Raw genomic sequence first — 17431 nt, 5'->3', positions numbered from 1 at the left:
ACAAAGAAATTATAAAGATTAAAAAAAAAAAAAGTCACACAGTCAGTTGTATTTTTAAATCACAAATTGAACAAGTCCAGAGTCTTGTGTCAGTAAACGTTCAAAGAACTTGAACAAGTAGCTCAGCAGAAATGGCCTGTGTTGTCCTTTGCCCTGGAAGGCTTGCTACGCACCAGGCCAAAAGGCACTCTTTACCAGAATGTGCAACAGCAAAGAGAGTAGAAAGACCCAAATGGAATAAAAGAGGAAGCTAAACAATTTGGCAAAGCTGGTGCAGAACAACTACTAGGTTCTTCAGTGGGTGAACTCATTATCTTGCGCTGCAAGATGACAATGTGATGTTGCCCCTGTTCAAGTGCCACAAGTGCTTTTCCAGAAAATCACAGACTATTGCAAAAACTGCTGAAACTGACACTAAGTCTTCCTGTGATTTCAACCAGCTCTGGATAGTTTCAGCCACAGTGATATAAAAATGAGAATAGCTCAGTGCAGAAGGTGGTGGTGTGGTCTAACCATTTCTAGATTATACGAAAGCTTTTACCCGAACGTCTCTCTTCCCATGTTCATCTCCAGCCCACACTGGAAAAGGATTTAACACTAACTTTTTTGTCCAGCTGCCTCTTTCCACTATTACAGAATATACAGGGCCTCAGCCAGCAGCTTTACCTCTCAAAATGTTGCTCTGTTTTATATGCAAGTTATAAAGTATACTTGGATTAAAATGAAATGTAACTGAGATACAGGGTGCTTCCTCAAAAAAGATAGGGCTTAGATGCAAGCTGGTTTTAAATAAGCATATTTCTTACCTACAGCTTTTCCTGTTTGCACAACATTTCGGCTAGTAGAAACCATCACATTTCCAATCTTCTTTCCACGTTCACTGTTTTGCACAGAGCTAAACAAGAGAGGTAAGAAGTCAGTCAACTAACAGTCTTACTATTACTTCCAGGTGTAAATAAAATACAGTTAAAATATTTATCAATACATGCAGAGATTTACATAGCATACACACATATAGTTTCATATATATCTCTATCTGTATATACTCAAGCCCATAATTCTTGCATGCATCTTATCCACACAGATCAGTTAGGCAAGCTTCTCAGAAGATGAAAAGATGCTTTCAGCAAGACAGGAATCAAAACGCCAAATGGTTCATTCTTAGCCAACGCACTTCATATCTTTACTAAAGGTTTACTAAAATACATTTATGTTCTAAATTTTTAAGTCAGATTTGCAGTATTTTTGTGAAATTTTAGCCCTAACATATAAGCTTTAAACAACACAGTGTTACTGATCAGTCAATACTTTTTTCTAAATCTTGCTCCAAGATTTTTGATCAAGTACAGTTTACACTCATGTTTTTGTTAAAGAAGTGCAAAAAAGATGAGAGACATTACCATCATTTAGAAAGAAAAGCACAAAAGCAATCCGTTCTACTGCACAAGTGTGATCACTTGAAGATAATCTCATTTAGTTTTAAATTGTAACACTGAAGTCCTCATTTCAGGCCTTGCAAACCCATTTATATAAGACTTAATGACACAGCATGCCACATTCTTTTTGCACCTTCAAAATCTTCAGTGTAGATGCAAAAAGCAGTAAGAGTAGAGTACACAAAGAACAATTTAGGCTCTGTTTGCAGAAGTAAGTAGTTTTGGTGAGTATCTGATAGTAAAGTCACATCTGGAGAATAAAGGCACTGTTGCAAAAATATTTATTATTAGAGATACACTAAGAACTACTGGTCCTTTTTACACTGATTTCAGGCTACTCGGAAGAGTTAGTATCTCCCCTTTCAAACACATAAATAATGCAAGTGAAAGATTATAGATACCTCCACATCTTTCAAATTAAATCTTTCTACAAACATCATCCACTAATAATAAGAGCTGCTATTAGCATACACCTTATTGAAGGCCATTACCTTGAGATAAGTCTTGATTCATTTGCATTCTCAATCACCATCATGGAAATTTAATCTGTCATTTGTCAGCAAAGGTAACTAAAAGATCCAGCGACTGAAATCTGAACCTTTTTATTCCTTCAGCTGTTCTTCTGTGTTAGCATGTGTTTTAGGTCTACTCACAGTGTGCTGAAAATAATGGCCAAGGCAGTGCAGAATCAGCAGCACGTACGTATGGCTCATTTACAGGCATCTTAAAAAAAACAGTCTCTGATGTTTTATGCTCAGTGTAGCTAAGTGAGAAAACAATTTATTCTGCTTGGTGCATATAAAAGAGATAGTTAACTGCAACTCCCAAGACTGAATTCTGGCTTCAGTCAAAGCTGAACAGCTATGGGAATAACAAGCGCCTCAGTTTTAAACTTGAGTACTACAGGTAAGAGTTGAGACCAACTTGAAGTTCAGTTGAGTCTGGTGCAGGTAAGAGATTATATAAAACAAACCTGAAGAAACTGACCCATGTCTTCAGTAATATACAGCGAACACTAAGTTTTAGAACAATACTGCATTAAAAACCAGCTATTTTCTTTTAAAAAAAGCTCTTATTAAGAGAAAACAAGACCTGAAGTCAACATACAGAAAAACACTGATGAAATTTTTAACAGCTTTAGTTTGCAATTTAAAAACAATACATAAAACTTGTAACTTCAATGCAAAAAATCAGGGCTCTATTATGTCAAATTCAAGATGAAATAGTGCATTAGCACTCTTTTCCTCTATTTCAGGCAAATCTTCCATCTTCAGATGTGGCGATGTTTTGCAAGAGCATCTTGAGCACAGTTTCACGTACATGACCAATTTAAACCATTATTTTATTTAGTTCATCATAGCTACAGTTATACAGGTATTAATATTTGATCACAATTTTAAAAAAATACCGAAGTACTATATACTTACTGTGACAATCTTAACTTAACATCTGATACCGAGTACTGTCCCTGGAATGGGTGGCTAGAAGAGGAGGAAAACCCCAAGAAAACATTAAGTATTTCTTTTTCTATGATGTATCTGTATCACACAATTATTAGTTGTATTTGTCTCTGTGGTTTCCAAAAAAAAAGAGAGAATTAGTCTTTTGTGGATGTACTATTACATCGCTTTACGGAAGAAGGCTAGGTCCCAGTGACTATTTAATTTTTTATTAACTACCTTTAAGGTGCCTTCTATTTACAGATCAGATATTTGTGGATAACTGGCTAGCTGAAAAGGGTCACATAGACATAGTCCAGCTGGCTGGACAAAAATGCACATCGCTCTCAGCTTATCTGAAGTAAAGCAAAATACACTGTCTTTGGCTGTTCTTGTTACACAATAACAGGAAGATTTCGGTGGGAAAAGAATGTTGCAGGTGGGAACAGATAACTACAGAAGAGAAACTAGGGGCAGGATTGATATTTAGACAACTAACCAATAATGAGCTTAACTTTTGTAATATGTATGAGCTAATTATAAGAAGGCATAAAAGGTGACCGTAAGAGACAATAAACGAAGCCTGCTGATCACTCATACTGAGTGACTGTGCCTTCCCTCCGTCGCGACAAGTATTAACAATCTTTTCAGACTAAGGCAGAGGCACTTCCTTCTACCAACACAGAGAAAATAAAGAAAAAAAGATCCCTTAAGTAGACCAAAAGAGCTTTGCAGATCTGAAGAAAAACCTTCTTCAGACTATAGCAGCTGACAAAGCAAAAGCAAACAAAACTTCCTGCAGGACAGTAATAACAAACGCATGCTCACACAACAGTGTTACCCAGCCTGGCATAACCTAATCTTTGAGTGAAAACACACAGAAAACAACCCGTAGTATAAGAGATGCAACATGAAACAGCCACCTCCCCTCCATCCCTACCAGTGACAACCCTGGACACAGCTATTCCCTGGACACCTGGAACCAATTAATGAAAAGCAGAACCATCTGAAGACAATTCCTGAGGAATAAGAAACTTTCTATAGCTGGGGACAGCCAACAATCAAATTGAACAAGTTTCACTTCTCCTGGCTCTGGATATATTTTTCTTCATAAAACTGTAGCCCTGAATTACAGTAAAGTATTGAAGAACTGAAATACTTGGTTTCTGCACTTTACAGAATGTGGCCCCAAAGTTTTACTCTCAGGGCTTTATAGCAGGAACATGGGGAACACACACTAGTTCTACAGAACTGTGTGCCTGACTATGCATACTAGGAGCTCTCCATGTTACATGCTAAACAAACAGAAAAGCCAAAACAAAACAAAAAAAGTAAAACCAAATAATTTTCTTACCTAGAATTTACCTCTGCAAGAGCTGGATGCTTGTTGCTATTCCATACTCTGTAGTTGTGGGTATTTTTCCAGGCTGCTACAAATGCTGTTCCAAAGTCTGACAAAGTCTTTTCATTGTCTGATAAATTAAAATAAAGATGAGAATTTGCAGCAATTCATTAGAGACACAATAACATACAAATTACTTTTTTTAAGAATAATTAAAAATTTATAGGCTTTTAGCAAATCAAAGACAACTAAATCTCCAGTGATAAGAACTGGAAACTTAAAAAACGCTGTATTTTTCATTTTAAAGCGTCCCAAATATATAATGCCAGGATGCGGGGGGGAAAAGGCTTTAAAAGTGCCTTTTCTTATTTTTAATTAATTTATAAAGTTTTAAGTAAATTGCTCAACTTGGGGGGTGGGTGGGAAGTAATCCAAGCATAGGCCTCTTGACTTATTCTCTGGGCAAAGACAGGAAAGGGGAGAGAATGGCTACACAGCAACTTAAGGACAAAATCACCATTTGTAGTTGTCTTGGTCAGTTAACACCGGGGCTTTGTTGTACTTTGTTACTACTCATTCAAATTTAGTAAACCACAAATCCACTCCAGAACCGCAGTATGAACTACAGCGGGATAAATCTCTCTAACAACATCCCCTTTAAACCACTGAAGAGAAATTTAGAGCACGGGAAATTTAGAGCCAGCCAGTGAAGTGGTATGAGTTTCTAGAAAACCCTGACATTTCCTGTCAACCAGGTAATCACCTTAAACTACAAATATTGTCAGACAAAGAACTTGGCACCTTCCAGAATTTGGAGTCAGGTTCTCAATTCTACATTTTCTCACAAATACCACAGAACAAGATCTGAATTAGTTAACTGATGTGAAGCGCGAACAATCATGATGAGAATGAAGTTAACAGGGTCAGTGCTGGACCAACTAAACATCTTCCACAAACTGATTCTTTCAGTTATATTCTTTCCGTTCCAAGCACAAAAGCTTGGAACACAGCGAATTCCCTCTGAGGTAAGACAAAAATTGTTGAGCTCCAGAAAACACAAAATTACAAAGTCTCCAGATGAAGCTTTTCACTTGTGTGAATCCCTACTTAAGGCCACAGCAGAAAGGAACAACAAAAAAGAGATGGAACAGCCTAGTAAAACTTCCCAAAGACAGCACTTCATGTCTCCTTGAATCCAATTCATTCCCCCAAATCAACTTCAGGTTGCAGTACGGTATGTAAGGCACCCAAGTTTGTAAAGGCCTTATTATATGTGTGGTTTCGGGTAGTTCTACTTATAAGGAAAGCTAATTAAACCAAGGAGAAGGAGATAGTCCAGAAAGCGCCTGCAAGTTAAGAATTAGTAATAAGCTTGTCAAGGAACACCAAGGACAGCCAAGGACAACTGAAAAAGCAGCCTAAAATGAAACGTTAGGCAGAGGGAGATCTAATGACAGGCCACACATTTAACACAACAGAGCAAATGCTTACTACACCCACCCTCATCTCAGTCCCTAGACAAAGCATCTGTTCTACCTGGTTGCAGCACAGCAGCAAGCAGTGCATGAAGATAAGCACTGAACTGAGCCCTGATCCACTCATCTCCTCCTTCCCATCCAGTGCCGTCAAGGAAAACATCATCTCTGTTCTCGGTTACATGCTTCACCAAGTAATCTGCAAATCTCAGGTCAGCAGTTGTTGGGTTCAGTATCTTACGGAGTTCTGGATCGTGGATTTGTACGTGAGCATCTTCTATCTGTTTGAAGTAATTCCAAGGGTAAACATTCATCCAAATAAAACTGCTCATATATACTACTATATATTGCTACCTAGATCTACACTCACAGTCCCCCAAAATACCAAAAAACCCCAAGTGGCTAAAGAAATAATAAATTAACTGTTCTGAGAATGTCAGATAACTGCTCTGACATAACCAGAATCTTATCATTTTCCTGGCACATAGTAACCTTTGACAGGATTCTGCAGGGGAAGTTTGGTGCTCACATGTTCTCCTAGAGGCTTTCATTATCACTTTGATTTATTAAGTTGCTTACCGATGTGTGGCTAACTTAGGTTACCAAATGCTGATTATATAGTTCTATCTATGTGCTAAAACTGACAGTGTTTTCTTCAGATACTATTTTTTTAAACTCTTGATTAAATCAGAAGGAAGTCAATAGCAATCTACTTTATTATCCAACTGTAGCTTTTCTCAGCTGCAAGTACTTACTTTTGAAGACCTTATTACAAAGTCATGAAAAAAAGCCCATGACCTGAAAAGTAAAATTACACCAGCAACAAAGTAAAAATTTAAGAAGTGCCCTGCAAATTCAAATATTGGATATAAGAATATACAGGCAAACACGTATTAGTTCTGCACGGCTCATCTAGCCCTACCCTAACAAATTTAATATTCTTAAACACAGAAGCTTATTTCATAGGGAAGTAATCAAAAATTTGGGCGTGAACGTGAAACTTTAAAGCTGTATTTAAAATGCAGCCTCTGCTTCCCCACCTCCAACCCCTCACTAGTTCAAGAAGTTCAAATGCAAAGATTCATACTTCCACAATTGCATCACTCAGATGTTTCTGCTGACGGAAGAGGATATTGGTGGCTCCTGCAACAAAGCCGCGGACTGTTACATCTGATAGGAGATGATGCTGCTGCAGTGCCATGTATGGCAAACAGAGGTATCCCTAAAGTAACAGAGATATTTAGAGGATTAACATAAGGCCAAATAAATGTCTGAATATAGAAAAATCTTTATTTTCCTAATAAAAGCCTGCACATTCTACCCAGAATGAAACTTGGTTATTACAATTTCAGTCATGACTATCTACTGTTTTGCTACATTACATCTGCAAAATAAAGCAACGAAATTCCACATGAATTAAATTTTTCAAGAGGTTCTGTTGCCTTCCAGTCTCAGGAGTGAAACTGAAATACAATGCAAAGAACAGAAATCGAATGAGTTTAAGGCAACAGATTAAGCAGTATAAAACAAGAGTGAGGTCTCAGGTCAGTTCAGAGACATGAAGTCAATGGAGACAAAGAGTCATCTCTCCACTGGCATACCACTATGTCTTCCCATAGTCCTGAGGCACATCATGCAGGAGGAAAGCTACAGACTGCTATCCATGTTCTGTAAGTGGAGATTTCCAGGCTCCAGAGATAGCAATCAATTTTTCATAAGCATTTGCATGCCTGCTTTAAGAAAGCACAGTGAGTGTATTGCTTTCTATTCTGTTCTTTTCAGGCACTCCATGCTTGTAAGTTAGTCTAGTATCCTACCTTCCAATTAAAAAAACCCAAAACAAACCATAAACATTTTGAAACAACGCTTTGAGGTAAGTCATTGAGAGATCATTGAGAAACAGCTGTAGGTGTTGTAATTTTCTTTTTACGTATCAGATCAAGATACCTCCAAAGTCTAATTCCAGCTGTTCAACTGCACGAAGCGTAAAGCAATTTATTCACCAATAGAAAGCCAGAAGGGCTAACGGCATACTGGACAGAAACAAAGAGCACACGTACTTTATCACACAGTACATGGCAATTGGAAACATATGGAAGAAAGGAGCACAACTATTCCCTTTTTTTATATTAGACACAGGGATGGCTTTCCAAGTTACAAGCACTTATCAGCAGAAAACAAACAGCCTGTGTCTAAGTGCTTTGAGAGGAATCACCAAACTAAAATGGAAATTTTTTTTAAAAAAATGGCTTAAGAAGCTGGAAAAGTAAGGTTTAATTACTACATACTCAAGTAGAAAAGTCTTGGAAATCTTTCACTATTTGAAGCATCAAGTGCCAGTTCCCAAATTCATATTTGTCTGTAAGTGTAACAACTTTTATTTCCATGTTCCATTCTTTTAAAAAGCGCAAACGAAATGAGTACCAGATCTTACAGAACTAGTACTAAGAAACAAATATCACAACTGATTTTTTCTTATACTCAGGTGTACTTGGAGAACATATTATGCCATCTGACAAAACCTCCTCCTATCAAATTTGTCAGATTTATTAGTCTTTCCATAGCATGGCATAAAACAAACCTGAGAAGAGAGCTCTAAATGAGATTTAAACTTTCTAGGAAGTGGTTAAACTATAACTTCAAATCACATTTTACTGACAGCTTAGAGATGTAAAGCCTTTTCTGCTTTAATTACACTGGATGAACTCAAATGAAGAGTGCCTTTGTGGAACAAAAGACAATCATGTAGAAACTGTCAGCTTTGTTAAAATTGTTTCCTTTTCCATTCTATGACCTTAGCAGCAAACTAAGCTTGCAGTCATAGGCCCCCTTACTAGTTATTTTCTTCTTGTTCTCAATCTAGTATTTTCAACAGAACAGACTAAAATATAATTTACAGGCTATTCATTTCATTAGACAGACCTAAGGACAAACACCAGACTGCAGATCTTTGTTGAAAAAGCTTTTCTAACAAGTCACATGAGGCAATACAGGGCAAAGACATTTGAGCTGCTCACTTGGGCCAACACTGCATGCCATTTCCAAAGGCAGTTATTGTGAAAAGCTCAAACACAATCATCAATGTTCTGCAAGGAAATGCAAATAAGCACCCCCAAAGAAAGAAACACCACTGTGAACCTCATCAGCCTGAAGAAATAAATCTCAGTCTTATTGGGCAAATGCTCATGTAAAAGGTCGTTACAATAAAAACAAAAATATATTCTATCACTTCTTTTACTGACAAAAAGCAGCTTAAGAAAGGATGCATTTTCCCTGGCTTTTATGGGAAACCAGCCCTAGTAAATTGCTTGTTACCTGACAATGCCCATTAGAGTCCTTAAGAGAGGCTCTGGAATACCTAGAATTCAGTTAAGCATTAGTGCTCAACTTAACTTAAAATTCAGCAGCTCAGCACCACGCACAGGCAAAAAGCCACAGACAACCAGGAAGAGTTATCATGTAAAGAAGGGTCAAATTATATATATATTTATTTTTTTGTGTGCCTATATATAAATACATATTTTGTGCATATATGCACACATACACATCTATAAATACATGTAAAACATAAAAATTAAAACAGGAAAACAGAGGCTTCGGTGGCAGCTAAGAGACAGCTTTCAGAATCTTAGTTTAAGGTATCCAAATACTTCTCAAGTACTCTGATCTTACCCCAAATAAGTTAGATCAACAATTCTTCAAAGTAAAAGATAACAGTAGTTACTGATACATACCATTTATTACCCACAGTGGTGTTGCAGGTTACCATCATGTAGAATTGCAAACAGTATGCAAGTATACATATGCAAGAAAAGTGGAATGCATGTGTACGTACACACACTCCTCGCCATCACGCACTCACGCTTTCCGCCTGCCCAGGAACATAGTCACTTGCCAGAGACCGTACTTACATGTTTTGTGGTACCTTACTGTCCATCTGGAGTTGGGTAACCAAAATTATTAGCCACTTCTGAAAAACAGATGTCTTTGAGTTACCAGGTATCATGAACAACATGTTTACCTTTGTAAAAATAGCCAACGGCATACCATACTGGTCCTCTTCCAACCCAGATATCACTCCTGGAACAAGCACTGTGTGTCCCGTGTTTGCTTGGGGCTGCACAGTGATTGGAAGGCTTTCTGAGCTCACGCCTTTGCTTGGAAGATTTTCAGCCTGTTCTGATGCTGTATTTTCACATTCTCCTCTCGAGTTAGACTCCTCCAAAATGCTAGGATCTAAGGTCTCCCAGTCACTTTCAGAGGATGCTGGAGAAGCACGGGAAGGAACTTTCAAGCGCTGCACAGTACCATCAGAGGACTGAGCTCCGTTGCAAATCTTCTCTGACTGGGAGAAAGGCACATTTGCTTTTTGGCCTCCCAGCAAATGGTTTCCTGCCATCTTCCTGCCTCCCTCTCCCATTCCTAAGTTTGTATTTGAAGGATCAGCAGCAGACACAGAAACAGAGTCATCTAACCGTGGTGTATTTTCCTGCAAGCCAGCATCCTCTGATATGCTCTTTCTCGGTCTATACTGTGAGCAGTCAGTAAGACCATGTTCAATCATACCTGGAAAGCAATTGCATGCATTAATATCAGATCTCAACATACACTTAGGCAATTTTTGTTAAACAAAACAAGCAATGTGGTCTTGTGTGCATAATGGAAATTATGTATTTTAAAAACACTATTTTGGGGAAGGTGTGTGTGTGAAAATAAAAACCCAAATCCCAAAAAAACCAAACAAAACCCACACTTTCTCTCCTAGAAAATGTGCCCTAACTTGTTTGCTTTGAAAAGACTGGTGAGAAGCTAAGAATTACCAAGGTTTTGGAATTGCTTGGGTTCCCCCCCACCTTTTTTTTTGGAAGAGCACATGTAGAAGGAAGAGAGATATTTGTATTTTTGTTTTTTAAGGAACTCAACAGGAATGTGTAACTAATTCAGGGTCCCACCTATGTTACCCACAGGCAATACTGAAGATTCAGTAGCTCCAATTAATGATACAAGAAATAACACAAAGTGCAAGTAGTATTAGGAGACGTGTACATAGTACACAGACATGCATACAAGTCACCCATTTTTTTAGGCAACATACCAACACAACTCTATTATCACATAAATTGTTTTCCAAATGAAACAGTACAGCCAGTCTCAGTAGTCATCAGAAAGCATATAAAAAGAAGTCCAAACTTCTTACCAGGGAAAAGCGACAGGACAGTCATCAGAGCTCCCACTAATCTATTTACTGGAGAAATATAAAACAGCACCTGGTGGCAGAAGGGAGGGGGGTAGGGGGAAGAGCGTGCAAAAGAGGAAAGGAGAATTAAGGAGGAGAGAACAAGAAAAACAAAATTATGCTTAAGCACGACATAGAACACATGCAAACTATTCAAGGCATTGCTTTTTATGTTATTTCAGAAAGTCTGCTTACTAACAAAAGCTGTTACAACAGTTCAAAGTAAATATTTAAATTTTGTATCCATATTTTATAAATCTGTATGTTGTTTATATACACACACACACACGTAACATATACTTGTTAATCACTCAGTTTTTCCTGTCAGTCATTCAGGTTTTTTTTCCCCCAAATCGATACAATTACTGAATGACTTGACAGAAAAAAGTTGTTCCTGCCATGCTGCATAAATCCTTGTTCATTTGTAGTACGTCAAAATCTCTGTTACAAATCAAGGAGGCCAAATATTCTCCATTCCAGCATTCCAACAAAAACCTATACAAAACATCTCTTCTAAGAAAATATATTAAAGATACACAGATAAGTGTAAAACAGGATAAATGCAGTATGCATTTATTACAGGTTATCTTCCTATGTAAAAAAGATTTTTTGGAAGAAATCAATGGAAAAAAACCCAGCATGACTGATACTAACTTTGGTAAAGCACTAAAAGCATAACATAGGAAAACAAAATGTCCTTAATTAAATCAGAGAGACCGGGATTAGGAAATTAGTTAGGAATTCAAAAGGGGGGTGTCAAAGGCTGGCAATCAAAGAAGAAACACAAGGCAGACTGAGTGTTACTGCTGGAGTTCCTCCAAGACAGGCCTTCAGGGGGGAGGAAAGTAAAAACCAAACCAAACCAAACACCAAAAACCAAACAAAAAAACCCCAACCCCATGAAAGTCAACTTGCTTTAACAATGCCATTTTTAAATTCTCAGGCAACACAATACTAGGGAAAAATACATGTGCGTTACAAGGAACCAACAATGCCAAGGAATACAGAATGATCGAACTTGACGACTCTGCAGACTAGTTTAATAGGTATATGATGAAACTAAAATTGGAAGTTTGCGGACATAAGACTTAACAAAAGACTTCTGCAGTAAGCTAGGAAGACACTTTCACAAGTGACTGATGAATAAATAACTCAATGTTCCACTAGTATGTGCAAGTCTACAAGCTAGTGAATTGATGGAATCAAGAGCTAAGACCTATGCAGTCCTAACACATACCAATGTTTAATGGTACCTCAGCTAGAAACATATTATGTGTATTACCTTGAAAAAAGAAAAAATTTAGAAGATAGGTGAATTCAAATTGCAACAGACACAAAAAAAGCATGATGAGTAGAACAAGCAGCTCTGAGAAAAAATTTTTGGCTGACTCCAATGGGAATAAAAAGTCTTAAGTTCTTTTAAGATGCTGCTTTATAACACATTGATGAAAGATGCATGACAGAACAGGAGTGAACTACAACAGAAACACTACGATACCCCTACAGGCTTAGATTTTCACATACCATGTATTCCCAACTAAACCTATTTTAAGCCTACAAAAATAATTAGATCTATAAAGAAGTACCTTGTTTTCAAGAAATCTGTTCTAGTCTAGGTTTTTGTTTGGGTATACCACTTAAGCTGAGTACTTTTCTATACTTGTTCCATCAGGTCCCTCTACTATCTTTCTGTCTGTCTATATGGGTGCATGCCTCCTTATCCTACCTAACCCTGTTATATAGCCTACAATGTTTACATCAGCAAACTGGGTGGCCCTGGCAGCAGAAAGTCAAATGATCACCATCTGGAAGTAGTCTTCCAGCCTAGTAACAGCTGAGAGGTGAAAAAAAAAAAATTAAAAAATTCCTTTACCCTTTGGAAAGTCATCAACAAAATTGCTGAGGATTAAAAGAAATTGGTCTGTTGCATTCAGGCATTTTTTGGCTCAAGGAAAATTTGCATTACTAGTGGCTTCTTGCATATGATATTTCAGGTCTTTGAACATACAGATTCCCAAAGTTATTCTGGAACCTTAACATCTGCCAGAAAACAGACAGCACCAGAAAATCAAAACTCTTGCTTTTGAGTTTGCAAGTGTTGTCTTTCTGTTGAAAGCTTAGGGAAAAACAAAAACAAAGCAACCTGCAGGTTTATTCAATAAGTATCCAGTCCTTTCAAAACAATTTCGTATGTTTGAGTCATATAAACATGCCTGGGAAACCCTCCCTTTCCCCTCCTCCTGTGCATTTATGTTTTATGGTTTTAGCAGCTTCGGAAAAGAAGTGTAGCTGAGCGAAGTATTTTGTTTATGTATGTCCAAATGCTGAACTGACCTGATGAAATGCTATCGTAAGTTTTTAAACAGATCAGTAGAGATACTTTACAAAATCTTAACTGAAAAATATTTTTTCCACTCTGGTTTAAAAAATAAGTACAATCACTGCAGACTTTCAGAATGTATTAAATTTTTTGGAAAAAGGCCTGCATATTGAGTCTTGATTACTTACATTTCTACATGTGTACTCCTACCATGTCGGAATCTTATTTTCTCAAGTATACCTTTTTTCATAGCCTTTAATATAGCAGACTTTAGCATATGGCTCTTTAATGCAAAACCTGCATTTATCCTCATCAATAAATACTTAGAACTGTCAAGATATAACTTACAGAATTAAGTGCCAAGAGCAAAAGCTCTGCAGAAGCTGCTACTTACATTTTTAAAAGCCATATTTACTGCCTCACAAAAGGCACCTAGGCCTTGGATACAGACTTTAAAAAAAACAAAAAGAAACAAATCTACGACTGGTTTGATATCTTATAGCTTAAGTCCTACTGACTTTCCAGTTGCAGCCAACAGGAAATTCGAATGTTCTTTCTCAGGACTCAAAAAAGCTGGGTTTTAACACAGCAGGATCACTGAAGACAAAAAGAGACATTTGGGAGACTGAAACAAAACTTTGAACAGAAATTTTTAAAAAGCAAAAAAAACCCCAATCCTGCATAAACATGTCTGGGAGCTTATACATAGTTATTTCACTGAAAGTTCTTGTTCCATGGTATTAATATATATACAGAAGAACATAAATCTATCTACTATTTCACATCTACTTGTAGGTTTTGCATATTCCATTTGAATTACTAAGATGACATTGCTTCAGAGGCAGTAAGATAGCCCAAAGAAAACACTCAGCCTAGAATTCAGCATTTTTACCTGTTTATAAACTGCGTTAAGCCTGACCTAACAGAAATGGCTTTTTACATTGTATCCTGCAGGTGCCCATGCAATTCAGGTCTGAAGGACACTCCAGCACTCGCTTCCTTTGGTATGCCTGTTTAAAGCCCAAACCAGAAGTTCTGCTTCCTGAACCCCTGTGAAGTTGTATGCTCCCTTTTAGGTACCAGCATTTCCTACCAGTTCCTTCGCACAGGTACCCATGTGTGTTACGTGAACCCTTTCCTATCTTATATAATATGTTAGGTTTCTCCACTCCCATTTAATCACATTGTACTTGGTTGGGACAGCTATTGATAAGGTGGAGTGTGGACAGAAGAGGAGTGGAGGCAAATTTATACATCACCACACAGCAGTTACTTTTAGCATAATTTCCCAATTTACATATGGATGCAAAGTTGTTGATATGAATTCAGATACTTTTATTTTACTTTAATTTGGTTTTCACTAGTATATTCTACATAACTGCATATGAAAAAAATGAATAATCGCATTTCTATTTATCAGCTGCCTCAGCCTACAAAATGTTACCTTTTTCTCTAGAAGAATCAGTTTAAAAAGGATCAAGACCTGAAAAAAAACACAAAAAAGAAAAACAAGGTGAATGAGCCAGTGCCATTTATCAAAAAGACTATGCAAGAATAATCTCTTATTCAAGGTTTCGTGTTAAAGCACTGCATAACTGTCTAAATGATCAAATACATTTGGCCAGTGAAAACCAGTGTTCAAATACCCTTTCTCCATCTGAGCACTAATTTTAAAATAGCATGAGAAGCACAAAGGAAAACCTGCACAAACAAAAATTGTGTAATTTGAATCATACAAAGCTTATCAGAAAGAACATGTTGTATAATTCCAGAATTTTAAAATACAGTAAACTGCAGAAACATAAAATAGTTCCTCCCGAGAAATACAGAAAAGAATTCAGCAAAATATCAAGAATAGCATTTGCCTCACCTAATTTTAGACACCTACAGATGAGGCATCTGGATCAGAAGTGGCTGTCCAGACTCTCCACACTTAAAAGAAAAACATAGACACTTCTGGGGCATGACTGGCAGACATGTGAATTTAAACAAATTTGAGTTCTACCCCAAAAATCTACTGAGCAGGTGCAAATACACCATGAAATCCAGAATAATTTGTTTCCTTGATGCCTCTAGTTAATAAAAGATTCTAAATGCTATTTGTACCCTAGCAATAGGATACACATGCTGTTTCAATAGTCATTAGGAAAAAGGAGGAGTGCAAATCTCCTCAGGTTCTATGATGGCAGAAGCTGCAAAAATGGCAAGATACAGGGGAAAATGCTCCAATTTGTGTCTGCACAGACTTTAGCAATATTCTTCTATAACATTCTTCTGATAAGAAGCAGGAAATGGAAACAAGACCGTAACTGAGGTACCACTTGCACTTTGGGACAGGACTAAAGAAATGTCACACAAACCTAGAAATCTCCAGGCAATCCAGCAGACAGAACCTGCCAATCTTGAACTTACTTTCACTGAAGTTATGTAGAGAAGGGGAAAGGAATTCTGAAGGCTGTAACCAGAAGTACTTAGGAAACAGTGACCTTACTCCTAGCTCAGGTATGTCTATCCACATTTATTTTTCAGTTCTTGAGGAAGTATTTTACTCCACAAAGTAAGTGCTATACTTTACAGACCTAACAGAGAACTCCTACCTTGTGTCTAAAGTGAAGAACAAGATCCCGAGGAGACAGACCTGAGATACCAAAAAGAGAGCAATTATTACAGTTTAATATTTAATAGCTAGTCGAGATACTAACTTATTTCAATAGTAGAACTCATAACAAATTCTTTCGAGCAGGAGCAAGAGTTAAATCTACAATGGAGACAATAATGTCAAAAGTCGCTCTCTGAGTGAACTCCTGTTGGCTGCCACGTAGCATTATGGAAAAACATTATGTAAATAATACATTATGCATTCAGAAAACACAAGGAAGAGTCAGAACCAGATGGGAGATATCCCAAATAACAGGTAGATGAAAGCTTGTGTACCCCACATCATCAAATAGTTCCATCTAAAAATTAAGAAGATATTGTTTCCTAAAAGCTGCCAAGCAGCTGCTTGTAAGACTGTTAGGTCAAAAGGTAACATGGCTTTCAACCTACAACTAACTCCTATTATGAAAGCAACACTACATTTTATTTGACATTTATTCAAATCCATTAATAAAAGACATGCATAACAGAATACAGTGCAGGCACACACACCTCTGGTGCTTAACCTGTTAACGCACATAAACAAATTAGGTCAGGAAAGGAATGTGTTGATTAGCATAATATTATCTCTACTGCTTGTACAAAAAAAAGTCACTTACCAAGATAAACTTGTGACCCTTCTAGCAAAGTACTGCCCAAGGAACTATTCATATGATCATAAAGTTCCTGTAGAAGTTAGAACAAAGGCAAAAAAACCCCCAGAAGCCATTAATGGCACACAGCCACACAAAATCCAGAATAAATCACCTATTCAAGGACTTCAATGTCTTATACCAGAAAGAAAGTAAAGGTTTACTAACAGCGTAAACAGAGATAAAGGCTGACAATCATGCTTTCTTGTATTTCATTACAAATCAGGAAGTTGATCCTCTGTCAGATTAGGGTCGTTCATTTAGTTCACATTAAGTTATTACAAGAGCTGAAGAACTGAATGACGCATGCAAATGGCATATTTGCACACTAATTAAAAACACTGAAGTTCACAGCCATACACTGAAAGCTTTGTTCTGTGTGGCTATTACTTAAAAGTTACCTTTAGAATTGAAATTTGAGAGAAGTCTTTTTCTTCAAAATACGCATGTGTAATGAGTTGCAGCTTTGCCTGAAGTAACCCATATAAAGGCTTGGAAGAAAAACAAACACAAAAACAAGTGAATAAAACTTGTTTAGTCACTCATTTTGAACTTTAATCTTCTCCAATTCTTATCTTGGAATACAGATACTTTATTACAGAGTTCATAGAGGGGCAGTCTTTAATTGCTAATTTGCAGCATCTTTCTCCTGTGCTCATTTTAAATCATAATTCTGTTTTCTTTCCATTTGCACATATGATACCATCACTGAACATCTTCCTGGAAAAGTACTTTTCCTGCTTTAACACTGCTCGTGCAGCTCCAGTAATAGGTCTTTCTTCAGGTTTAAGCACAGAAAGAATTTCTGTTCCCTGGCTGGTGACCAGTAGCTTTTGCTGAATAGGTAGAAATACAAGATGTTTCTTCAAAACAAGCTTATGCTGTATGTGTGA

General features: G+C 37.2%; 1 protein-coding gene across 2 annotated transcripts in view; it reads right to left on the bottom strand.

The window, feature by feature from the left end:
• AVL9 (AVL9 cell migration associated) overlaps positions 1–17431 on the bottom strand; it is a 39432-nt gene that overhangs the window by 4595 nt on the left and 17406 nt on the right. The window contains exons 5-15 of one of the 2 annotated variants that reach the window (XM_080383319.1): positions 16940–17029; positions 16506–16572; positions 15846–15886; positions 14693–14731; positions 10890–10959; positions 9714–10258; positions 6780–6914; positions 5754–5973; positions 4230–4347; positions 2864–2917; positions 807–895 (exon numbers count right to left, since the gene is read on the bottom strand). In XM_080383319.1, the coding sequence (XP_080239445.1) occupies positions 807–895; positions 2864–2917; positions 4230–4347; positions 5754–5973; positions 6780–6914; positions 9714–10258; positions 10890–10959; positions 14693–14731; positions 15846–15886; positions 16506–16572; positions 16940–17029 (1468 nt within the window). The remainder of the gene's footprint in view (positions 1–806; positions 896–2863; positions 2918–4229; positions 4348–5753; positions 5974–6779; positions 6915–9713; positions 10259–10889; positions 10960–14692; positions 14732–15845; positions 15887–16505; positions 16573–16939; positions 17030–17431) is intronic. The other variant, XM_080383320.1, reaches the window with a different exon arrangement.

This window comes from Falco punctatus (genome assembly GCF_963210335.1).
Source record: "Falco punctatus genome assembly, chromosome: 4".
In the NCBI taxonomy this organism is placed as follows: Eukaryota; Metazoa; Chordata; class Aves; order Falconiformes; family Falconidae; genus Falco; species Falco punctatus.
This window is presented reverse-complemented; position numbering and strand designations above follow the sequence as displayed.